This window comes from Calidris pugnax, unplaced genomic scaffold (genome assembly GCF_001431845.1).
Source record: "Calidris pugnax isolate Ruff unplaced genomic scaffold, ASM143184v1 scaffold15, whole genome shotgun sequence".
NCBI classification, from domain to species: Eukaryota; Metazoa; Chordata; class Aves; order Charadriiformes; family Scolopacidae; genus Calidris; species Calidris pugnax.
This window is the reverse complement of record NW_015090774.1, coordinates 6852969-6875997: the sequence shown is the minus strand read 5'-3', so window position 1 is coordinate 6875997 and position 23029 is coordinate 6852969. Positions and strand designations below refer to the sequence as shown.

At 39.3% G+C, this 23029-nt stretch overlaps 1 protein-coding gene across 15 annotated transcripts in view; it reads left to right on the top strand.

The window, feature by feature from the left end:
- TRIM2 (tripartite motif containing 2) overlaps positions 1-23029 on the top strand; it is a 104528-nt gene that overhangs the window by 69218 nt on the left and 12281 nt on the right. For all 15 annotated transcript variants that reach the window (XM_014944843.1, XM_014944815.1, XM_014944755.1 and 12 more), the window contains 5 exons: positions 5024-5175; positions 5850-6030; positions 10981-11704; positions 19969-20072; positions 21368-21535. In XM_014944843.1, coding sequence (XP_014800329.1) covers positions 5024-5175; positions 5850-6030; positions 10981-11704; positions 19969-20072; positions 21368-21535 — 1329 coding nt within the window. The remainder of the gene's footprint in view (positions 1-5023; positions 5176-5849; positions 6031-10980; positions 11705-19968; positions 20073-21367; positions 21536-23029) is intronic.

The window sequence follows — 23029 nt, the reverse complement described above, 5'->3', positions numbered from 1 at the left end:
AATAAGTCACCTTATATCTGTCTGAGAACTTCTTTCTAAGGAAAGGTGGATTTTTAAGTCCTCTAAACCAAACTTACTTGGCTTGCCTTGAAACATAGCATGCCTTTTAGGATGCTGAATAGTGTATGATGGGAGTATCTTCTTGCTTCAGGAAGTATCTGGGAGGGTTGGGGTCAGGCTGAGGATGATTCCAATTTAAAGCTTTGTGGAGCTAGAAAATTAAAAGCTGAAGTGCACCCATTAGTCCTTGTGATGGGAGGAGCTGAGATAAGCTTTGAGGAGAGCCACTTGAGACTTGCCAGGTGGGTCTGGCTGGAGGGCAAGGTGCTCAGGGCAAGTTGCTGGGCACCTTCGGCCTGACTGAGGAGATGGGCTTTTGCTGGCTTTATGGGTACACAGCAGGAGGGCACTGTGTGGCTGCTAGCAGCTTTGCTTGGGGCTTCAGGGAGTGAGAGAGGATTGAGGTGGTAGCTGGAGAAGAATGTCTTCACAGAACCAGCAGCCATACTGTGTTGACTCCTCTCTCCATTAATTTTTATGTATTGCTTTGGGCAGGGTCAGACCCATTGCATTTTTACTTTCAAAGGAAAAATTATTATCAAGTATATTTCATTTAAATATTAACAGTTTTTCTTTGTACTAGCTCAGAAATAAGTTTCTGTTTAAACAAGTTTTTTCACTGTTTTCAGCCATGCTAGATTTAAACCTTTCTGATTAAAATCAGATAGAATCTGATGTGCAGATACTTTCTCATTGGCTTGCTTCTCTGCTTGTAATTTAGCCTTCCTTGGGCCATGTAGATACTTTCCCTCCCAGTTTGTCTCTTACTCGCACCACTCATATTTTCCATATGTGTGTGTGTATCCTATTCTTTCTGTGCACATCCTCTCATCCTCTGTTGTGGCATCTTTTTTGTGTGTGTTCTTAGGAAAAATGAAATGGAGCTTGCAGTATCTTAACATGAGAGATGGTTTCCTGTGCTTGAACTATAAAGAAATGCTTCCTCATATTCACCGACGTGAGCACAAATATATGTTCTTGTTAAATTGAGGTAATAGGGCACATAAGTTATGGAACTTTTGAACCTAACAGAAGATTTTTATCTTCTGCCTACACATTAAAATAAGAATGTTTTTATTCTCAGCTGCTAAACACTCGCAGCATTTGTTGGATATAAGCATCCTGTTTTGGAAACATTGATCTACAATCGTTTAGGGGCAGGTACAACAGCCAGGATGGGGAAGGCTGTGAAATTCTAGGTCCGTTACTTCATAATATGTAATGAGTGGTGTAGCCTCTTTGCAGTCACCCATCCTGAAAAGTCCATGCTTGGGTTTTATTTGAATTTGAAGTCAAAGCCAGCTCAGAATCTGGGACTCATGCTTTTACAAGTGCAGTGTATTTTCTGCCTATAGAGTGTAATAAGAGAGTGTACCCAGTATTAAATTAAATGCTTGTAACAAGAAAGCATGCCTAATCTCTGACTAGCTTTTTCTCAAAAGATCACAGAATAGCTTGGCAACTTGACAGGTATAAGATCTTGTGTAGAAAAACATTTCCTGAACTTGTGTAAGTGTTGGTTACTGCCTATATGCTTCTCTTAGAAAAATAAAAAAGTACCTATCCTTGATATTCTGATGAAGTGACTTCATAATATACTGTTTAAAGCTTGTTTTTTCTCCTCACCTCTGTACTTCCCACCAAGTCATTTACTTGCATATCCCATTAAAGTGTAATCTAATTTTTTCTGTACTCTGAAATATTCAGTGTAGTCTAAATATTCATTGAGGCTAAATAAAAAATTCAAAATGTGAGTTAGACTCTTAATGAACACTAGAACTAATAAACTGGGCTCACTGCTGGCAAAATCTTCTTCTGCCTCACAAAAAACATTTAATACATTTAGGAAGCAATAATGTGATTGATACAATCATATCTGACTGAATCGTAGGGTCATACAAGGGATTTGGGTGGTTCACTTGTATGTAAGCCTGTTGTTTAAGTCATGACAGTCTTACAAAACTTTTTTTAAAAATGCTTAAAGCTTTCAGGTTTTCTGCATGGGTTAGGCAAAAGCTATGACTAGGGAGAACAAAACCCCACATTCTAAATTTTACTAGATACCTGGGAAGTGCGCTCAGGTAATCCAACTTACTATTCTAAAAGCAAATCCATACGAAGTTAAGGTATGCACTAGCCATGTGACAGAGGAATTAAGCATGGTTGTGAGATGAGGAAGAAGGCTGGCAAAGAGCAGACTCATCCTTTTTCTCTGGACTGTTCTTTTAATTCAAACATATAGAAAGCAAAAGATGAACAATGTGATTATTCAAATGCGATTTTAGAGATGGAGAGCTCGTGATTGGTGAGAGCCTTTTACTTGAGACCTGAACTTTGAAGGGCTGGAATTAGTGTGCTTTGGCTTTGTGAAATCTCATTCTAGAAGTACCTGCATCTTTGGTTATGCAAATTAAAAAGTTTCTGTAAATTTAGTTAAATTACAGTAGTGAAGATATGCATGGTTTTCTAATTAGATCCTTGTGCTGAAATATGCTGGTCTGGTTTAAGGTAAGAGTTAGTGGATGGGATTTCAGAACCAGTGGGTATTCACATTTTTTTACAGCTGATGGGAACGCTCTCATTGACTTCAGTGGAAATACAGTTGAAGCCAGTGTTGGATGCCATAGCATATCCTGCCCAAGAGCTCTCTTCAATTTGGAAAGGAGGGGTTCAGGCAACCGTTTTTTTCCCGAGATGTTTTGTAAAGTGAACCTGTCATCATGAAAAGCTTTCTGGGAATGTCACAAAATGTGATGCTCGTGTTGGGCGTGAAGGGAAGAGAGGAAAAGCCAGTAATACATGTCTGTCTGTAGTTAGAAATTAATCTTGCCTGATTAAGAAATGCTAGACAAAATCTTAGCAAATCAGCTTATCTAGGCATTTGAAGCCTGAATTGTATTAATGTTTTCTTTCTCCTTCAGCTAAAAGATTTTAATCGGAAATGAAAGCTGCTTCACTCAAACACTGAATTTGTCTAAGGCAAAGAAGACTACTTCTGTGCAGACATACACATTAGGTCTTGTGGTCTGCTAGCTGTTACCATTCTAGTTTATGTGATTCCCTGATGATTGAATAAAGAGGAAGAAAGTTGATTAGGCTAAACTTTCTTCTTATATATGTTGCTGCAAATATGTTGCAATGATGTTTATTATGATGTGTTCAACAGGAAACAAACATTAAATTATTCTAATCATTGTATCCAAAGATAAAAATATTGAATAAGTAAAAGGACTTGTTAAAATATCTTGAACCTAAGCATTACATTATGAAGAGGCAGAAACATGAACTTTTGACACTCATTCAACAGAAATTAAATTTTTTGACCATATAAAAAGATTTAAGAGTTTCCTCTAAGTGCCTAAACCACAACACTAATAAAATACTGTTCCTTTTGGTTGTTGCCGGTTGCAAATTTTTAAAGCCTTGAAAAGAGTTTAAATCCTAAACTCTGTTAAACTAATTTCCTCTATGCACTGTAAGACTGCATCACATCTTAGTGCCTACCAAATTAACCATCAGGCCTTAGAGGACCTACTACTATGAGACTGCTGAATTCACAGTGACGAGCAGCGTTGATGGGGGTTGTCATTGCTTAGTTTTAATTTTTTTCTTTGCTGATACGTTTGATCTTACACAGTTTATTTGGAGCAGTTTTTAAATTTTCTCTAAAGTGGCTTACAGGAATGGCTAACAAATGAATAAACCCTCATCACATGTGAATCCCATATCTTGTGAATTGAAATAAGAGGGAAGAATGGGAATAAGATGGAAAGGAGCTTATCAGAGGAAAATCCCTATTAATGCTAATAGCCACATGCAAATCATGGTTCTTACTTCCCGTTCCTAATTCCCAAGACATCTTGGAGCAGCCAGCTACTTTGCATGGTGCTGTTACAGGGTACAGGTCCCTGTACTCACCTGAAAACAGCTGGTTCTACACAACCATCCTGTTGTCAACCAGCATCTCCAGCATAACTGTCTTTGTGCAAGAGGTCTGAGTGCGAGAAGCATCAGCTGAGTTATTCAAGATTCTGATTCTTTTTTCTGAATGCGATAGAGCTGCCAGTGTCTTGCTTTGAAGCATACACTATGAGCTTCCTTATGTACTTTTCATAAGCCTAAAATGCTTTGTGCTCAAGGACTTCCTAGCTGTAAAAGAAAGTCTCATGCTGAATTTGCATATATGTGCATTATTTTGACTAATATATGATTCTGGGCACAGCACTTTTCTGTTTCTTTCCCTTCATGAATATATTCAGAATTTAGGGTATTTATAACGTGTAAAGATATTTTTTTATCTGTAGACAGCATCATACTGGGTACCTAGCAGGTTGAAACAATCTCCTCCTCTTTCAAGTTTAGATCAGCAGTCTTATTATAATCTCAGATATGAGGTTTTGATGGTTTTAAGGGATTAGTAATGGGATATGGAGATTTTCCCCTGCAGCACGTTGGTTCATTTAGGGTGCTTTTCTCTAGCAAATAAACATGCTGTTTGGTGAGCTCCATCACATTCATGGTGCACGGGTGGCCCTTTTATGATAAACAGCCTAAGTTTACACTTTCTTTGGCAGACCCTCTGGACAGACTAAGGATCAAATTAACAAGGGGGCTTGAACGCCCTGGGTTTCTTGAGTTGTTTCACAGAGTAATTGAGGGAGACACCAAAACTTAGTATTACACATTTTAAAGATGATGTTAGGGCCAGCCTTGAAGTCCAGCATTCTGTTTCCCGGGCTGCTGTTCTCTCACTTTCTGATAGAATAAAATGCATTTCATCCGGCATTTTGATACAAAATATATAAAAATAGTGGCCATATTTTAGGCAGTAAATTACTGGTGTCTGAGAAAGGAGAAACTTTGTCAGAGCTTGGATAATAACATGAATTCAAAACCCAATAAGATGTGGTTTGAGTGATGTTACTGCTGCCATGTTTGAATTTGAAGTTGTGCATTTTTCTAGGTGATGGAGTTTTACTGCCAGTCCTGCGAGACAGCCATGTGCCGGGAGTGTACGGAGGGAGAACACGCAGAGCATCCCACGGTACCACTCAAGGATGTGGTAGAGCAACACAAGGCTTCCCTCCAAGTCCAGTTGGATGCTGTCAACAAAAGGTATGGAGACTCCACTGATTATTTTCCATTTTCAGTTCTACCACAGGCTTCCTGTGTTACCTTGGGTAGATGTTCTAATGCACTGATTCCATGGACCTTTACCAAGAAAACAGGGATAGTGAGGCTAGCATAAGGAAAAAAATCCACTGGATGTGATGCACTGGGGGATTAGAGAAAAGAGCAAGAGATTCCTATCTGTCTTTCACAAAACAGAGGCCATTGGAAATGCAAATGTCCTCCAAAGAAGGGGCAGAAAACGTTAATGAAAAAAGTACTAGACAGTCATGAGTTCCATGATAAATAAATCATACTGGATGCTTAAAAGAGTAATACAAACATTATGGTGGCAGCAAGGCTAAAAAGGATGAAAAGGTGGGGTAGATCTGGTTATATCTACCTGAGTAGATACATTTACATAAAGGACAGAGGATCCAGTTCCTCCTTGTTAGAAATGCCTACAGTCTAATGGATTTCCACAAGGGAGGGCCCTGGCTTAGCCTTATTTTATCGGACTAAAACCACTATGTGGTTATAAAAGGAATGAACTTACTTCTGGGAAATGACCCGAGTTTAAAGACAGCCTGCTGATGAGATTGTTTCATCAAAAGATATCAGTGCAAGGGCCAATGTTTAATGACTTTTGAAACAGCAATCTTTGTAATTTAATCCCTCAGGCTTCCAGAGATCGACTCAGCACTTCATTTTATATCTGAAATCATACACCAGTTAACCAACCAAAAGGCTAGCATTGTAGATGACATTCATTCCACTTTTGATGAACTCCAGAAGACTTTAAATGTGCGAAAGAGTGTGCTGCTTATGGAACTGGAAGTGAATTATGGCCTTAAACACAAAGTAAGATGCATGTTTTGTTTCAATGAAAAGCTGTTAATTTAATCAGCTGGTTTTTACGAATGATGCAGGACGCCAGTTTGACAAATTATGTCTGAGATCCGGAGGAGAACTTTGTCTTCCTCAAATCAAGTGCTGCAGAGCCTCGCTTGTGGGTGCCCAGCCTTATAAATGGAATATAACCCTGTATGGGCAGGGGTAGCCTTTTGTGTGTGGTGTGTGAGGATCTAAAGTGGTGAGCACACTAAGCAGGCATCTCCTTGAAGCCAACATGCTGATGTGCAGATGACAATAAAGGAACATCAAAGGAAAGTTTTAAATCCTTGAGCTGCAATCCTATCCCACTACCCCCTCTCTCCCTCCTGATGATAACAGGCAAAACAATTTCTCCTAAAGAACAGAGCAAGGCTTACTGTTTTGCTTCAATGCACTGTTTTCTTTTCAAATGCCTGGTAACATATTTCATGTTAATGTCACTGGTTGGAACACATAAAGATTGGAGGGACATCTCACTTTTTCAGGGGAATGCAGAGAGCAATAGATTCCAGAGCTGTACTAACTTTTTTTTTTTACTTTCTATCTGGATGATTGAATCTTGTGTGTTCCCTCTATATTGTAGACTAAGCTTCAGGGGAAGAAAACAGAAATCTGCACTTCTAAAAGAGAAGCATGTCGCCTTGTGGGTAGGATTTTTGTTGAGGATTAGTAAATCTGAATCAGGAAAATCAAAGAATTTAGTCCTTGTCTTCCCGGGCATCAGTTGTCTGTCTCATATAAAAGAAAGATCTCTTCCCTCAAAGTAGCCTTTAAAAGAAAGTAGCATCAACAACTGGAGTTTCAGGAGTGCCTGATAATATTGGCATCTTTGGGCACTCTCTTCGATTACTGAGCAGCTTGAGCATCTCCAGATGTCTGAAGTGGAGGAATGCTGCATTCCTAGACCTGGAACAGGCTTGATCATTAGGAAGGTATTGAACTGCTGAGCCTGTGAAAATGGAGGAATTCTAACGTGCACAAGAAGTGTACTTTCAGGAATACAGGGAGCCCCAAACCCATGGGGCACAGAATTTAGTCATCTCCAGAGTTAAGCAGCAGCTGAGGAGCTTTCAGCATAAAAAATTTGGACTTGGTCATCTAAACATATCCCAAGATGTCACAAAAACTTATTTTCTTAGCAAGCAAATATACTCAGGGTGTGTGCAAAGTTCACTCAAGATGGAATGTGATGTTAAATTATCTTATTGTGGTCTAAAGGGATTTAAAAGAGCTTAAAAGTTACTTTGGGTGTTTAGAGAACCAGATTTTTAACAAAGCTGCATGTAAATAGTAAAAGAGGCATCTCCCCTGTTTGTATATGTCCTGGTTTGGGGTGGAGCAGAGCCAACTTTCTGTTAGTGAGAGATGCTCTTTCTTATCCTTGTTGCCGTGGCAACCAGGGCCCGCTGACTGGGTTGTTTACCCCATGGAGAGGTCACACCTGTGGGGAAGCATGGGCAGGTCGGGTGACCCAAACTGACCAGTGGGGTATGCCATCCCTCTGCCAGGATCAGTATAAAGGCTGAGGGATCAAAGGGGTCAAGTTGGCTCTTTCGTCACTGGCTCTCTTTCTTCCATGACTGATGCTCTGAGGAGGACTCTGTCACTTTGTCGACCTTTGATCCCAATCAGAGTGCTCCGGAATCTAGTTGCTATCTCTCACTGAGTCCAGTCTGGAGCTTTCCCAGTGCCTGCTGGTAACACCTCCCTGGGAGCTTGATACAGTTTTGTATATATATTATCTATTTTTCATAATTTCCTTTTTATTTTATTATTAATATTTCATTAAAGTAGTTTAGTTTTTCCTAAACTCATAAATCTCTTTCTCTCTCTTACTCCTCTCCTTGGAGTGAGAGGTGGGGGAAAGCATCTGTCATCTTGTCATTGGCCAACCCAGCCTAAACTGTGATGGTATAAAAAAGAGTGATTGGAATTGCATTTTATTTTTGAATGAATAGTAATCCTGCAAGATAATTCAAATGCAAATATTCTATCATTCTGATAATGTAATGCATTGGGTTCATGTGGCAAGGTTTTGGTAGCAGTGGAGCTACAGGGGCCCCTTCTGTGCGAAGCTGCTAGAAGCTTCCCCCGTGTCCGATAGAGCCAACGCCAGCTGGCTCCAAGACAGACCCAGCACTGGCCAAGGCTGAGTCCATCAGCAACAGTGGTAATGCCTCTGTGAGAACATATTTAAGAAAGGGGGGGCGGAAACTGCGCACCAGTAGCCAGAAGAGAGGAGTGAGAACATGTGAGAGAAACAGCTCTGCAGATGCCAAGATCAGTAAAGGAGGGGAAGGAGGTGCTGCAGGTGCAGGAGCAGAGATTCCCCTGCCGCCCATAGTGAAGACCATGGTGAGGCAGGCTGTCCCCCTGCAGCCCATGGAGGTTAATGGTGGAGCAGATAGCCACCTGCAGCTCAAGGAGGATCCCATGCTGGAGGAGGTGGATGCCTGAAGGACCCATGGGAAGCCCATGCTGGAGCAAGTTCCTGGCAGGACCTGCGGACCCATGGAGAAAGGAGCCTACTCTGGAGCAGGTTTGCTGGCAGGACTTGTGACCCCACAGGGGACCCATGCTGGAGCAGTCTGTTCCTGAATGACTGCACACCATGGAAGGGACCCACACTGGAGCAGTTCATGCAGAACTACAGCCCATGGGAAGGACTCATATTGGAGAAATTCATGGAGGACTGTTTCCCATGGGAGGGGCCCCACGGTGGAGCAGGAGAAGAGTGTGAGGAGTCCTTCCATTGAGGAGGAAGGAGTGGCAGAGACAGGTGTGATGAACTGTCCGCAAGCCCCATTCCCCATACCCCTTCACTGCTCAGGGGGAAGAGAGGGTAGAGAAATTTGGAGTGAAATTGAGCCTGGGAAGAAGGGAAGGGTAGGGGGGAAGGTGTTTTAAGATTTGGTTTTATTTCTCATTAGCCTACTCTGATTTTGATTGGTAATAAATGCAGTTCATTTCCCCCCATTGAGTCTGTTTTGCCTGTGACAGTAATTGCTGAGTGATCTCCCTGTCCTTATCTTGACCCATGAGCCTTTTGTTTTATTTTCTCTCCCCTGTCCAGTTGAGGAGGGAAGCGACAGAGCGGCTTTGGTGGGTATGTGGTGTTCAGACAGGGTCAGCTCACCACATGTACTTTTCAAAAATGAAAAAATGAAAGGGTTACACTTTACTAAAAGAAAGTTGGCAATTGTGTTTCAGATGTCCAATGTACTGAAAGAGTCTTTGTGTGTAAAATATTCTAAACATATTTTAAATATTAGTTATGATAGGATTTAATATTTTCCATCTTTGTAATGAAATAAAATGTAATGAAAAAAATATGTTGAGAAAATAATGATTTTAAAATGTAGCTGCAAATTGTCTTCCTTTTCAGTTTGTGGTTTGTTATCCCAGGCACATGGGGTTTTGTCATCCTGGGACTTCATAAGCTATGCTATCTATTTAACTACTTATGCCCTTGAATAAAGGCAAGGCAGATTAGAACTGCCTTGTGTTGAATCCTGGGACGTTTATAGATGCCTAGAAAAATAGATAGCTTGAAATTTCATTGTAGTCTTGAAATTTGTTCGTTCTCTTTTGCTTGCAAAAGATTTTGTGGTGTTATCACTTTCCCATATCAGTAACTCATCAGCCTAGACTTTCTCCAGTGGGTGAAAAGCAGATAGTTTTGTAAAATTCAGAAGAAAAATGCCCTTAGAATGCAGTGTCATTACATGGTGTCTCACCAAGGGAAGAGTATCTCATAGCAATAAATACACTCTCTAAGTTTACTTTAAAATCAATTGAAATGTTTCAAAAATATTTACTTTGCAGTGATGGTCAACAAAATAACCTCTCTCATCCACAGTAATGTCTGTGCCCTAGCTCTTCTCTGTAGGAAAAACATACCACATGTGTGACTGCGTACTTTGGTTTGGCAATTTTGTCAGTGGAGAATGTTGGGGGTAGCTGGAATGTTTGGGCTTTCCTGACTGTCATTAATTTCTCTGCTAGGTTGTTATAATTCAGGGATCTTTTTTCTAAGTCATTGCAAAACTGGTTTAAAAAAAATGTTAGCCTTGTTAGCCAGCCCACACCTAACAATTTTGAGTTCAATACCGTTTTAAGGATTTTAGACTGAGGGACAGAACTCAGCCTATAATAAAAGCTCTTTCTCAGTCTTAAATATAGAGCAGCTACTTGCTGAAACCAAAATTTTACGCTGCTCAACCCAACTCTTCCCAATATCCACAAACCATCCTTTACGTTTTGCTTTCCTGCCTGCCAAAACTGAGGAAATAACTTACTCTCTTCTGCTGGGGAGACTTTTCCTTTCTTCACTTATTTAGATCAGGAATCACAGTTTTCCTCTGGATAGATGTACGGATCTTGAGAGTGCCACCTGTCTGTCTCCATAGAGGAGTAAGCCAAGGTTTCCCTTGGCTCTGAAGAAACAGTTTCAAGAAGTTTCTTGCAGCCTCCCTTTTTAATGGGCCTGATGACTCCAAAATATCCCTATTTCTGTGCACACAGCTCAGTTCCCAATAACTATCTCATTAATTGTGATTGCTGAGAGTTAGATGGATCAGAATTCAAGCTTCTACATTTGGTTTTGGTTTTGTAGTTTGGTTTTGTGGGTTTTTTTTAAAGACGAGACAGGCAGGGGAATAATTCAGTCTAGAGTGACAGTGGATCTGTGAAGCCTTGAACACCCAAAACAGGGTAAACTTTTAGTGTTGCAGCATGGTATTTCAAGAACATGTAGAGCATCAATCACTGTGGTATTTTTTTTTAAATAAAACTTTACAATAAATTCTAAAATGAAACACAGTAGATTGTACAGAGGCTTTCAGATATAAGGCATGCTACCTCTTGTTGGATAGTTGTGATAACATGATGCTAATCTGCTGTTTGGTGTACACACAGGTCCTCCAGACACAGCTGGATACCTTACTTGAAGGACAAGAAAGCATTAAAAGTTGCAGCAACTTTACAGCCCAAGCCCTCAACCATGGCACTGAAACCGAAGTTCTGCTGGTGAAGAAGCAAATGAGTGACAAGCTGAATGAACTGGCCGAGCGGGACTTCCCACTGCAGCCCCGTGAAAACGATCAGTTGGACTTCATAGTGGAAACAGAAGGCTTGAAGAAGTCCATTCACAATCTGGGCACTATTTTAACCACCAATGCTGTTGCCTCTGAAACAGTGGCCACAGGTGAGGGACTGAGGCAGACAGTGATCGGACAGCCCATGTCCGTTACCATCACAACCAAGGACAAAGATGGGGAGCTCTGTAAATCTGGGAACGCTTACCTCACCGCTGAACTGAGCACGCCTGATGGGAGTGTAGCAGATGGAGAAATACTTGACAATAAAAATGGCACTTACGAATTTTTGTATACTGTTCAGAAAGAAGGGGACTTCACTTTGTCGCTGAGACTTTATGATCAACATATCAAGGGCAGCCCATTCAAACTTAAAGTGGTCAGATCAGCAGATGTATCCCCTACCACTGAAGGGGTTAAGAGGCGTGTTAAATCTCCTGGCAGTGGTCATGTGAAGCAGAAAGCTGTGAAAAGACCTGCAAGCATGTACAGCACTGGCAAAAGAAAAGAGAATCCCATTGAAGATGATTTAATCTTCAGAGTAGGTAGGTGACTTGTCTGCTACCTGTTGACATACTTAAAAACGGCTCAGGGAAACTGGATGAAAAAATTTAGAAGTTAAATTATTTTAAGGTTAAAGCTGTAAGTAGAGCAACCTGATAATACCTTTAGGGTTTTTGACTTTTGTTCATATGTAAATTTTAAAAGCACAAACTTCAGAAATTCTGTTTGCAGGGAATATTTGATTGGAATTTGGTTTGAGAAATGCATACATTTGATGCAGGAAAAAATATTTTACCACCTGTTCAGAAGAATATTGGGCATCATAAAATGAAAATATAGTAAGATTGATGCTTCAGATTAGATTAAATTACTTCTTTAAAAAGTTGTATGGCAAGAAGGGAAGTAGGAGGACTCCTTCTCTAAAACTATTGCCCTAAAGATTAATCTAACTAATTAACCTGGAAATATATGTGCTAAATCCTGTGGTCAAATATAGTTGTTCCATTATGTCAGCATAGGAAAAAATTATTATTTCCTTTATTTGCCTTTCCCCCCCCAATATCTAAATATGTTTGGTTCTTTATATAGTGTAATGTTATCTCTTAATCTGTGGACTTCTAATGCTTGGTAAAAATAGAACATCTTGATGTCATTTACTGTACATTTTTTTCAGATCTTTTGGTCTATTTCATTTTTAAGCTATATAATAATAATTTTAAAAGTCCGTATTTATTGTATTTATGTAATGTCTGCTTATATAGTTAGAAAATACTTTGTACAACTAAAGGAAAAGCAAGTTAATTCTTAATATGAACAAGTCAGGATTTCAGCAGTATGTGTTACCAAGTTTTACAACCAGTTGGCAAGGTGGCTTTCCCCTTTGTAGCAGAGAAGGAATGGTGGTTAATCCTAGCGGATTTTTAAGTAATTCTATTAAAAATTCATCTGGACACCATTTGTCAGTTGGTTAGCCATGTCCATCTGATTTCTTATCCGTCAGTATTTCTGATAAATTTCCTTGCTGTGATAAAGAGTACATGCAATAACATAATGGTTTTATATCAGAAAATGTATTCAGCAAGCATGCTTTGATTTCTGAATGAGACAGTACTATGTAAACTCCGGATGGAGCTACTCATAAAATGACCAGCCTTTCCCAGATGGCCAGTGCATTTCCTTGTAAGATAAATGACACCATAAATATAGCAACTCACAGCATGAGGCAATGATACCCAGTTTTACTGTCTCTAAGGCTAAGTTTTATGGTGACTGCTGAGTCAAAAGTTAGAAATACAGCATACAGCAATTCATACTGAAGTCAAGCCAGCCCTACTTGGCAGTAACCATGCTTTATTGTCCAAAGTTGGTAGATGACCTTTGTTAAATTAGTACTCTGACATAGCCCTTCCTCTCGTAGGAAGGTCGTCTTGCAAAAGCTATTGCTGTAGTCGCTGGTACTGGTTAAGTGTGGCAGAGGGTATGTATAAATGTAGGCTAGATCTTTTTTCTGCTCTATTTTGAGACAGGATTAAACAAAACTGTTAAGTATAATGTCTGAGCCCTGTCTAGAAAGAAATCATCTCTCCAATCTCTGCTGAAACAGTTGTGGCATGTTACAAGCTAGACAGAGAAGGGGTTGGATGGACAGATTGAGGCACAAAGAGTCTCTGCGCATCTGCAGCAGGTAGGAGCAGGATAGGAAAGCCTGCACCATGCCTGTGAGGAACAGGGAGCTCTGTTGCACATTGTGACACCTTCACTGGATGCTAAGCCCTCTTGTTCACATAGATCAAGCATTCATTTGTCCCAGTGTAGGAATCATAGTTCTAAATGCTTTTTTAAAAAAAAAAAATAAAAAATCTTAAAATTATTTATAGAAAAAAAAAGTCCTGAAATTATTTTAAAACTGTTAATATTCTTAGTAAAAACCATTTGGTATATTTTAAAATTATTTCAGCTTGTAATTTCTGCTTTTGTATCCCTCACTTGTAGTGAGCAATTTCTAGCCTATCAAATAGTGGTATGGCTCCAGTTTGGGTTTTGGTGGTGGTGGTGTGTTTGATTTTACTTTTTTTAACTATTCTCTCCAACACACCATAAACTCTAGAAGTCTTAAATGTTTTCTAAAAATTGCAGTGCCCTTTCTGTTGTGACACAGTCATGACCATGTGCTTCATTTTGGAATTCTGCCTCTTACCCTTCTTTACTACTCTATCCCCTTAAAAAAATAAGAGAAAATAATTAGAACAAGAGCTACACATGTCTCGAAGCTTTTACTTGATGAAACCTCTCAGGAGTGTCCACATTTGGGATACATGAGTCGCTATTTTATTGAAAAACTGAGCTCAGAGAGTACTTCATCCTACTCTAAGTTCAGTTCTCAGCCGCTCATTTCACAGAATGACTCTACTTAGAGATGTCCCTCTGGGCTTAAGTGTGTGTTGTCTGAAAGGTCTCTTAAGCCATTGCAGCTGTAATGCTCTAGCTTTTTACACTCTTCCAAATATGCAAAATTAATGAAGACGGGTAAAACTTCCGACATTTTCACAGGGATTGCCTTTATGGATTTAAGAGTTTGTTTAGTTACAGTTTCAGCTCACTTTGAAAAATTAAGGTTTGGTTCACTTGATGAGGTAATGTAAAATAAAGTTTATTGCTGTTTTCCAACACTATCGAGTATCTCTATTTTGAACTCATTGTTGAATTCCTCTGATAGCCCTGGCCAAATCTGGATTTTTATTTTAAACTGGGCAAGATAAGTCTTTTATTTGGGCTGCCAGAAGCTCATACAGCTGTGCTGGAGAACTGTATTGTAATATCCCTATGGGCATCCGAGTACACAGAGTATGCTATTGTATATATGCTTATATATGGGCTTTTATGCACAAGTAAATTGATTAGCTCCTAGCAGGAGATTGTTCTTGTGCTAGTATTCACATAGATAACGTTAATACAACATTAGTACAGTTAAGTGCTTTCGTTCATTGGGAATTGTGCATTGTATCTTTTGCCAATTCTATGTTATTCATGGCTTTTAAAATGGCATGTGGTTCTATTCAGATGTTTTAAGGTCAAGCTATTGACTGCACATTCATACATTTGTGTAATTCATTATTGATAACAATAACAGAGTGTTTCTTGCTTCCACCTCTTCTCTCTCAATAATTTATATTAACCTTTTTTTTTTATTCTTGGTAAACAGGTGTGATTTCTAAGAGTGTATCCATGCAGTATTTGTGTAGCATGTACTTAGTTTATACAAATGAAAACAAGAATATCCTTCTGATACCCAGAAAATAATCATTGCGCAATGTTTTTTTGCTACAAGTTGCAGGAAGCACTAAAGTGAGAGGGAAGGCTCTTTTCCATTACCTTGTTTTTGCGCCTTACATCCATGCTGAGCAGAGGTAAATGGAGGTGAGGGATGTTCACAGTGTCAGCCACTTCCACCTTTGCTGGTAAACCTCTCCCATGTCCTCCAAAGGAGGGTTAAGAGCCGTGGGTGGCATGAGTTAGCTGCTCTGTTCAGAATCCCATCTTGTGCACTAGCTCTGCCATGCCGTGCCGTATGCCTTGGTATTTTTTCTCTTCTGGCACTGTTCATGAGAGCGTTCTTTGACACCGTTTAGCAGTGGCGCTGCTATTTCCCACTTCAACTGCTTTTTCTCTTCATTTATTTATACTTGGGATTGGCATCTGATACAGCCAGATGGAGAGTTGGCTCTCTGCTAGCACGTTCCATTTTCCTTTTCCTCAGACTGTGTTTAGTTGTCTGTTCAGTCATGTATCTGAGCATCTAAGTTTAGCTGGTACATATAATGTGTGTAATTCACTTAGATTTAAAAAAAATTAGAAAAAAAGAAGTGACTTTAACAGTACCTTCTGTCAGCCTCCTTACTAGGTGTAGATATCATCTTCTGGTCTGTTATCAATGCTGAAAGCAAATAGGAACCTTATTGTTAATTTATTCCACATTAAAACTCATGCACAAGGCCTGTATAATAATAGCTTTAGTGCAGTTTAAAAGCAAGCTTAGGGGGAGCAAAAGGATTCTTGATACAGTGTTTCTTTAATTTTCTCTGACAGCCTCTCCCTGAAACTCTGCATTGTATTGTCCTGTTAGAGAGGAACAAGGCTGCCTATAGATAAATACTTTTTGAGCTTTACAAAAATACAAGCAGGTTATATGGGTACACATCTCCTTGAAAAAACATGTATTTTTCCATCTGCACTTAGCCCCCTTGTATGGATGGTCCAGAGGAACCTTCTCTGCATCTGTATCCTCCCATTTCCTCATCCCTTCTCATCCTTTCTAGCAAGGTCCTGTCCTGGCCAAATTACAGCCTGGCTAAGGGCACTGGAGAAGGAAGGAATGTGTGTGTAGCTGTTCCATATAGTGCAGAAGTATGATACATGAAATGCAGAGGCCCCTCTGACTGCATACCTGTATCAAACAGTGTCTGAAGAACTCTGACATCACATTGCTGATCCCAGCATGGGTCTGATGTCCTGACAACAGAGACTTGGTCTTTGTTTGACTTGTGTCATTTGGGGTTTTGCTGCTGTACCAGCAAAGAACTGCTTCTGGGGTGCACCTGTCCCTAGGATTTGTGCATACCTAGCTGTGATGGCAGGGGCTCTGCTGCGTAAGCAAGGCTTGGAGGTGGTCTTGGCCAGGTTTTTAGGGACAGATGCTGTGTAAAGCAAATTAATACAAATCAGCCCAAACTTCACTACCAACAGTGTGTAGGAGTTATCTGCCAGAGTTCCTACTGAATTATTCATTCCTTTTTAAAGGTTACAAACATTGTGTGCCTTCATCCAACAGACTGATTGATTTTAAAACTTAGATTTGCATGGGATCTTGGATTAGAAATGCTGACATGTATTTTACAGTAAGCACACAGCTTGTTAGCAATCTGATTCAGTGTAGTTTTACTACAGAGTCTTTTGTGTTTCCGCTGTATTTATTATGAGAGAGGGCATCACGTGCTCACAACGTGTAAGGTTTGACTAAGTGCTTTTGGTGCTCTGAGGAAAAAAAAAAAGAAATTAAGCTAAGGAACAACAAAACAACTCCTTGATGCGTGTCTATGCAGTATGTATGTAGACCTTTCCATGCTGTTTAGTTTTACCCTTTTTTAAATTACCACGTAGAGAACAGTCCAAGAAGTATTTAATGTGTTGTAGGCAGGAAAGAAATGATACTTAAGCAACATGTTATGGCTACTTAAAGCCTCTAAAGTCTCCCCATTAATCTGTAACCTTTCTGCAGGGTTTTTGTCTCTCTGAATCCATTCACTTCCTGCTGGGGGCAGTGAAATGTTTTTTTGGTGTGTTTTAGGAAGCTGATAAATCTAGGCTGGCAAGCAGGGAGGTTATTATTCATATTAATAAAACTTAGAAAGCAAAAAATGCTCCTTCTATTACTATGAGCATCAAAAGTGTACATTGTACAACAGGTTTGTCCAGATGCCCTGCACTTACAAAGCAGATTCTCCTTGCAGTTACGTGATGTAATTTTTAACATCTCCTGTGATGTTAATGGGCGTTTAGATTATTTTTTCCCTTCTATTTGGTGAGATTTGATCTGGCCTCTGTTATGCAAGAATAAAAGATTGAAATTATGAAGCATTTTATATGTGCTAAATTGTCTTGAGCTGAAAATTGATACTCTTTTGTTGAAAGCATATCGTCAAAGCTAAATTAATTGGTTTGTACAGGCTATGCTTAGAAATACCAGAAGGAATTATATTGGGGTAAGGCAAACCTGATTGTTTATTATCTGCATACAAAGATGGTATAAAAGGAGCTATTCCACAGGCCACATACCTGCTTCCTAATAACTCTCTTCAGCCTGGCCTTTTGAAAACTCTGCTTTCCTCTCCCAATCGCTGTCAGCTTGCCACAGAAGTTGCAGTAAAATGTCTGTCTTTTTCCTCCTTTGTGCCTTTGGTATTACAGAGTCAGTTGCAGGATCTGGCTTTTCCAGAGGCTGACGTACTTTACTTTCCTCTCATCATTTGAACTGCTGCCATGGCTTGTGCTTGGATTCAGATCTTTGCTGGCATAGTGTATTATTCAAATCAGAAAGTTCAAAGTTACCTGTTCTCCTCTTGAACATACATTAGGAAATAAGCTGTGTTTCACTAACCTCAGCTTTCTTCAGAGAAATTTGTGCCGCTCCAGAGGGGACTGTACAAAGGCCTGGGTGCAAATTAGAACCTATTCAATGGATTTAATAGCTGCAAAGCACTATGTGCAAAGATGTTGCATGGAGCTGAATTTCATCTGCGTGGTGTGTTAATATATTACTATTTCTTAAACTTACTGTGAAATGTGGCTATGGCATTCCTTGGCAATTTCTTCTATTTTTCCTTTGATGCATGTTTACAAGGTCCCACTGAAGAACACTCAGAGTAACTCTTTATGTAGGTCTCTCTTATCTTTAAAAATGAAATTCCTTGACTTTCAAGAACATTTTTCTAAGGGTAAAGAGCATACATTCCATAAAGTTTGTGCTAGTTGGTTCCAGATGCTCTAGCTTACGCCTCCACTTTTCTAACGAATGTTTTCCCTTTACTCTCAGTAGTAAAAGGAATGTTTCTCCCTTTTCATCCATTCTCTTTGGCTAAAAGGCAAAAAGGAAACTTATCATTAGCATATGGTGGAAAGAAATTACTGCATGCATCCCTCAGGCACTGCTCATTAAAAGAATACACAGAAATGGCTCGAGTATGGGTAATGTAATTGGTGTGTAACTCACTGTTCCCTGAATATGTACCTTCCTCTTGCAATACAGAAATTGAGAAGTATTTGCCTTGTTCAGTGGATGCAGCATATGGAGTAAGAAAACAAGCCTTGAAACAAAGGGACATGCTTGCAGCACCAAGTGCAGAGGAATTAAATGTTACTTGTTAGCCAGTGACAGGAAAGATGCATTCCACAGCCATCACCTCAGCAGAAAAAAGTGTTGTTAAGAGTATGCACCCCTAATGAAAGCTAAATACAGATTAGAGTTTATATGTATGTCTTATATTGGGCATCACAGAACAATTTTAATCACTGAGCTCGTGGATATTTTGGACTACAATAAAATACAAGTTTTTCAGTTGAAACTGTATATTGAAACCAATTAGTGTCTGATATGCAGCCAGTAAATGCATGTAAAAATATTTCACCAGGAAAAATAGTGCTGCGTCCAAGTCTTGGAAAGAACAGCTTGTAGAGTCTTTTTGTTTCAAAATTCATTCATTCATTAGGAATAACCTTGGGGTCCAAGATCGTAACTGCAGTCTTTTCTAAAGACCCCTGAGCCTCCTTTACAAACAAAGGAGGAATTTGGATACTGTTCCTGTGTTCTAGGTGTAATTTGGGCCAGGCACTTTAGGGCTGACCTTTTAAAGACATCGGTTTGCTCTGTGACTCTCCTCACAATGTCTCAGAACAAACATCTAAATAATGAGGCATCTAAACCTACTGAACTTTGGTGAAAAAATGACATTTTACAGCTCCTTATTGCCTTAAGCCACTGGGGAAAAGACTTACAGTTCTATGTAAATCACTACTGCATTTGTCCTGCGTAAAATGAGACCTCTGTGTGTGTATACTGCTTCATTAGAACAGTCTAATGCAGGTCTTTGCAAAAATGTTCAGTCTGCAGGTGTTGATTTTCGTGGCCGACATGTCCCAATCATTCACACCAGCTCTTCATCTGAGTTTCCCTTCTAAGGGGATCTTTAAAGCCTACACCTGTAAACTGTGTATGAGTGAATAGGAGACCTCCCTGTCTTGAAATGGCCCCATCCAAAGTGATCACTGATATGTTTTATCTCAATTTTGTGACTTCACTGGGGAGATTCAGCTAATTGTACTAAAGTCCTGTCATCTGTCCAGGTTCTTATCTTAGGCTCTGTCTGTATGTTCCCACAGTACCTCTCTGTCAATGCCTTCTCGTTGAATAAAAGTCCACAATTTAAAAAAAGTCTATCGCTTATGAAGAAACATTTTACTTGTGACCTCATGCAAGAGGCAAATCATGAATGCTTTGATCTGTGAATGTTAAAGAGGTTAATTACATTGATGGGGCTTACATGGCATAAATGTCAAAGAGTAAGAACAATCCTTTTTCTTACTTGGAATTGTGGATCTGTTACTGAGATACTTCTTTGAAGTTGTAATAGTGATAAGAACTCTTCAAAATGGAATAGATCAAGGATGTAATACGTGCATGTATTGGCATTTAGGTCCTAACTGATTAGTCCTGTCTAATCTGATTTCTTATGTACTTTGTGCTCAATTTTAGGCACCAAAGGAAGAAACAAAGGGGAATTTACAAATCTTCAAGGTGTAGCTGCATCTACAAATGGAAAAATATTAATAGCAGACAGTAACAACCAATGTGTGCAGGTATGAGGATATGCCACTTTCAGTATTTTTATGCTGCTCACCGCCCCAACACCTCTGCCTTCTTTATAATTCAGGAAAGACATGTTTTGTATAATTCAAGTAGATACAGAAAATACAGAGGAAGTTCAACTTGTTTATCATCCATTATCATTCCATCTTCTTGACCTGCAGCTATCTTTTTCAGATCTACACTATAGCTAGTATGTATGTCAGAGTTTATTTCCCTTCATTATGATGTTTGGCAATGAATGAAGAAAACAAGCAGTACAATAATCTGGAAAAATGCCTTTTTGTAAATACAATTTTACATTGTAAATTTATCATATTTCCAAATATAAATGTAGAGCAAGATGACACAAATATAATTTCTTAAACAAATACAAGTACAAAAATAAACATGTAGGTGTTTTTCAAATGGCTTTTAGTCTACTTAATTGACTTTTCTTTCTGATACCACGATCAAATCTTTTCTGTGGTAGCACCCCTGACATCCATGACTTCTTGGCTTCTGTAAGCTGTGTGAAAATCAAGCTGTGTTTTTTCATTTGCTTGCCATGTATCTTTTTTTACCATTAACAATTTGTCATCACTCTTCAGGCTGCCCATGTGGTAGCAATGAACAAGGCAGCAGCGTGTGGCTTGTTCTTCAGTATGTGAGAACCAGCAAGCCACATGCAGTAAGAACTCATTTCCAGGCCTTTTCAAAGAGACAGAGTCAAATATTCACCAGCACCCTCACACTTGGTAATTTGCAGCCACTTCAGACGAGCTTCAGTGTCTAATTACCTGGCTTGGGGACACAACCGGTGGACTAAATTTTGTGTAGCTAAAGCATCTCTCAGGAAATGGCGTAGTACTTATCCCTAAGTCAAATATTATTTTTTTAAATTCTCTTTTAGCCTCTATTCCTATAATTTCTACAGACTTAATGGTTGACTGTGGCCAAGTCACTCAGTACCTCAGTTGCTTAATTTCTAATATGGGAATAATACCACTTCCTTCCAGCTGAGAGGGACATTGTGAAGCTTAATTCACTAATGTTTGTAAAGTTGTTTGAGATCACTGATGAAACAATGCAATGTAAGTACAGAGAACTTCATTATTTTGAAATTAGAGTCCAGGTGGAAGTCCCTTCTTAAGTTAGACATATCACTTTCAAAAATGGGCCATGCAAAAGTGCTTCATGTGCCTCTCTCCTGACTATAGTGTTAATTAGTGACTTGCTAAAATCTAAGCTCCAAGAAAGAGATGATGTTATTGTGACTTAATTTTAAAATGAATGTTTTTTGTTACAGATATTTTCCAACGATGGTCAGTTCAAGAGCCGTTTTGGCATACGAGGAAGATCTCCTGGCCAGTTGCAGCGGCCAACAGGAGTGGCTGTGCATCCCAGTGGTGACATCATTATTGCAGATTATGATAACAAATGGGTTAGCATATTCTCATCAGATGGAAAATTTAAGGTATGAGTTACCACGTGAACTCTCCTGAGCTTTCTTCATCTTACAAAGGAATGCAAAGTAATGTTTTTTTTTGTCAAGAAACTACATAGTTTGGTTGTAACTTAGTCCAAATTCCATCGTTGTGATGTGGAAACCCATGACACAGCCACGTTGTATAATTAATAGGAAGAGGTCACAGCTGTGATGCTAATGTTACACCAAATAGAGACAGTATGTTCCATTTTACAGTTCTACACACAAGATTCTTGGATGCCTTTCCGTACAGTCAAGGCTAGCTAATGCAATCAAGTCTAGTTGGACTAGCTCAACAACCTTCATATTATTAGCATTCTGATTATATAGAAATGTGTGTGCATATATGTATATGCACACAGACAAACATAAAAACTTATGGGAAGGACATGAGGCTCTTTAGTGACATATGGAGGAGAAAAGTAAGGTAGCAGACTGATGATGATTTAATCTACTCATTTGATATGTATCGGCAAATGAAATGTATAATTTATGTATGATCCTGTTGGTAGTAAATGCAAGGAAGGGCAAACCAGGTTGTTGTTGTTGTTCCGGTGCTACAGCATAGACAGGACTGTTTTAGGTGGGGTGATGTGCACAGGTGAAAGGCAGTAATGTCTTACGTATTAGAAATCAGAAGTTCTGACAAAAGCGCACTTCTTATTTTCATAGCAACTCTGATCCCTTTAATAGGAGTAAAATAAGAAGGCAACTATACTACACTGATGCTTGCCAGCCTGTAAAATTTATTTTGCTTTGGTTCAGGTGCAATTCCAGAGAGAATGAAAGGTTGCCTCCTTCTGGTGCTGTTCTCTGAATGCACTTTGCCAAGTCTGGTGATGTGTGCTAGAAATAGCCACCTATAGCAGAGGTTATCAGTACCTACTGGTCAGTGAGAGAAAGGACCTGCAGGGAAATTTCTACCATAGCTACTTAGTTCTAGAGTCCTGCATTGGAGAAAAATTTCCTGTCTGGCTCATTTTCTGGCAGCCTAATCACCAAAAAGCTCAGGTCCTGAACTGCTCACATGTGTACCAAGAAATGGCCTTTCTTTGAGTAGTCTTTGAAGAGTGACAATGCTATAGCAAATAGGCAATTGTGCTTGCTTAGTCCTCAGTGACCTCCATCTGGGAAATAGACATGTGGATGCTTTTAAAAGTATCGAAGTCCTTTGTAGACTTGAAGCTAAAATAAAACAATACTAATATGCAATGCAAGTGTTAAAAAAATATAAATTACTTGCATTTGCAAAGAGTATGTGATTTTACTTGTGAAGTAGTTTTGAAAATGTACAGCTACATAGGAAAACCTTGGTTTTGGCTGAAGTCCTCGAACAAAATGAAGACACCAAAACAAAAGCAAGCAAAGATGTAATTTAGTTAAGAATCCAAATACTCTGAGTAATCTAAGTGTAATCTAAAGTAATCTAAATAATTATTAACATCTTTAATGTGAACTGGCATGGTCTGGATACAGAGCATG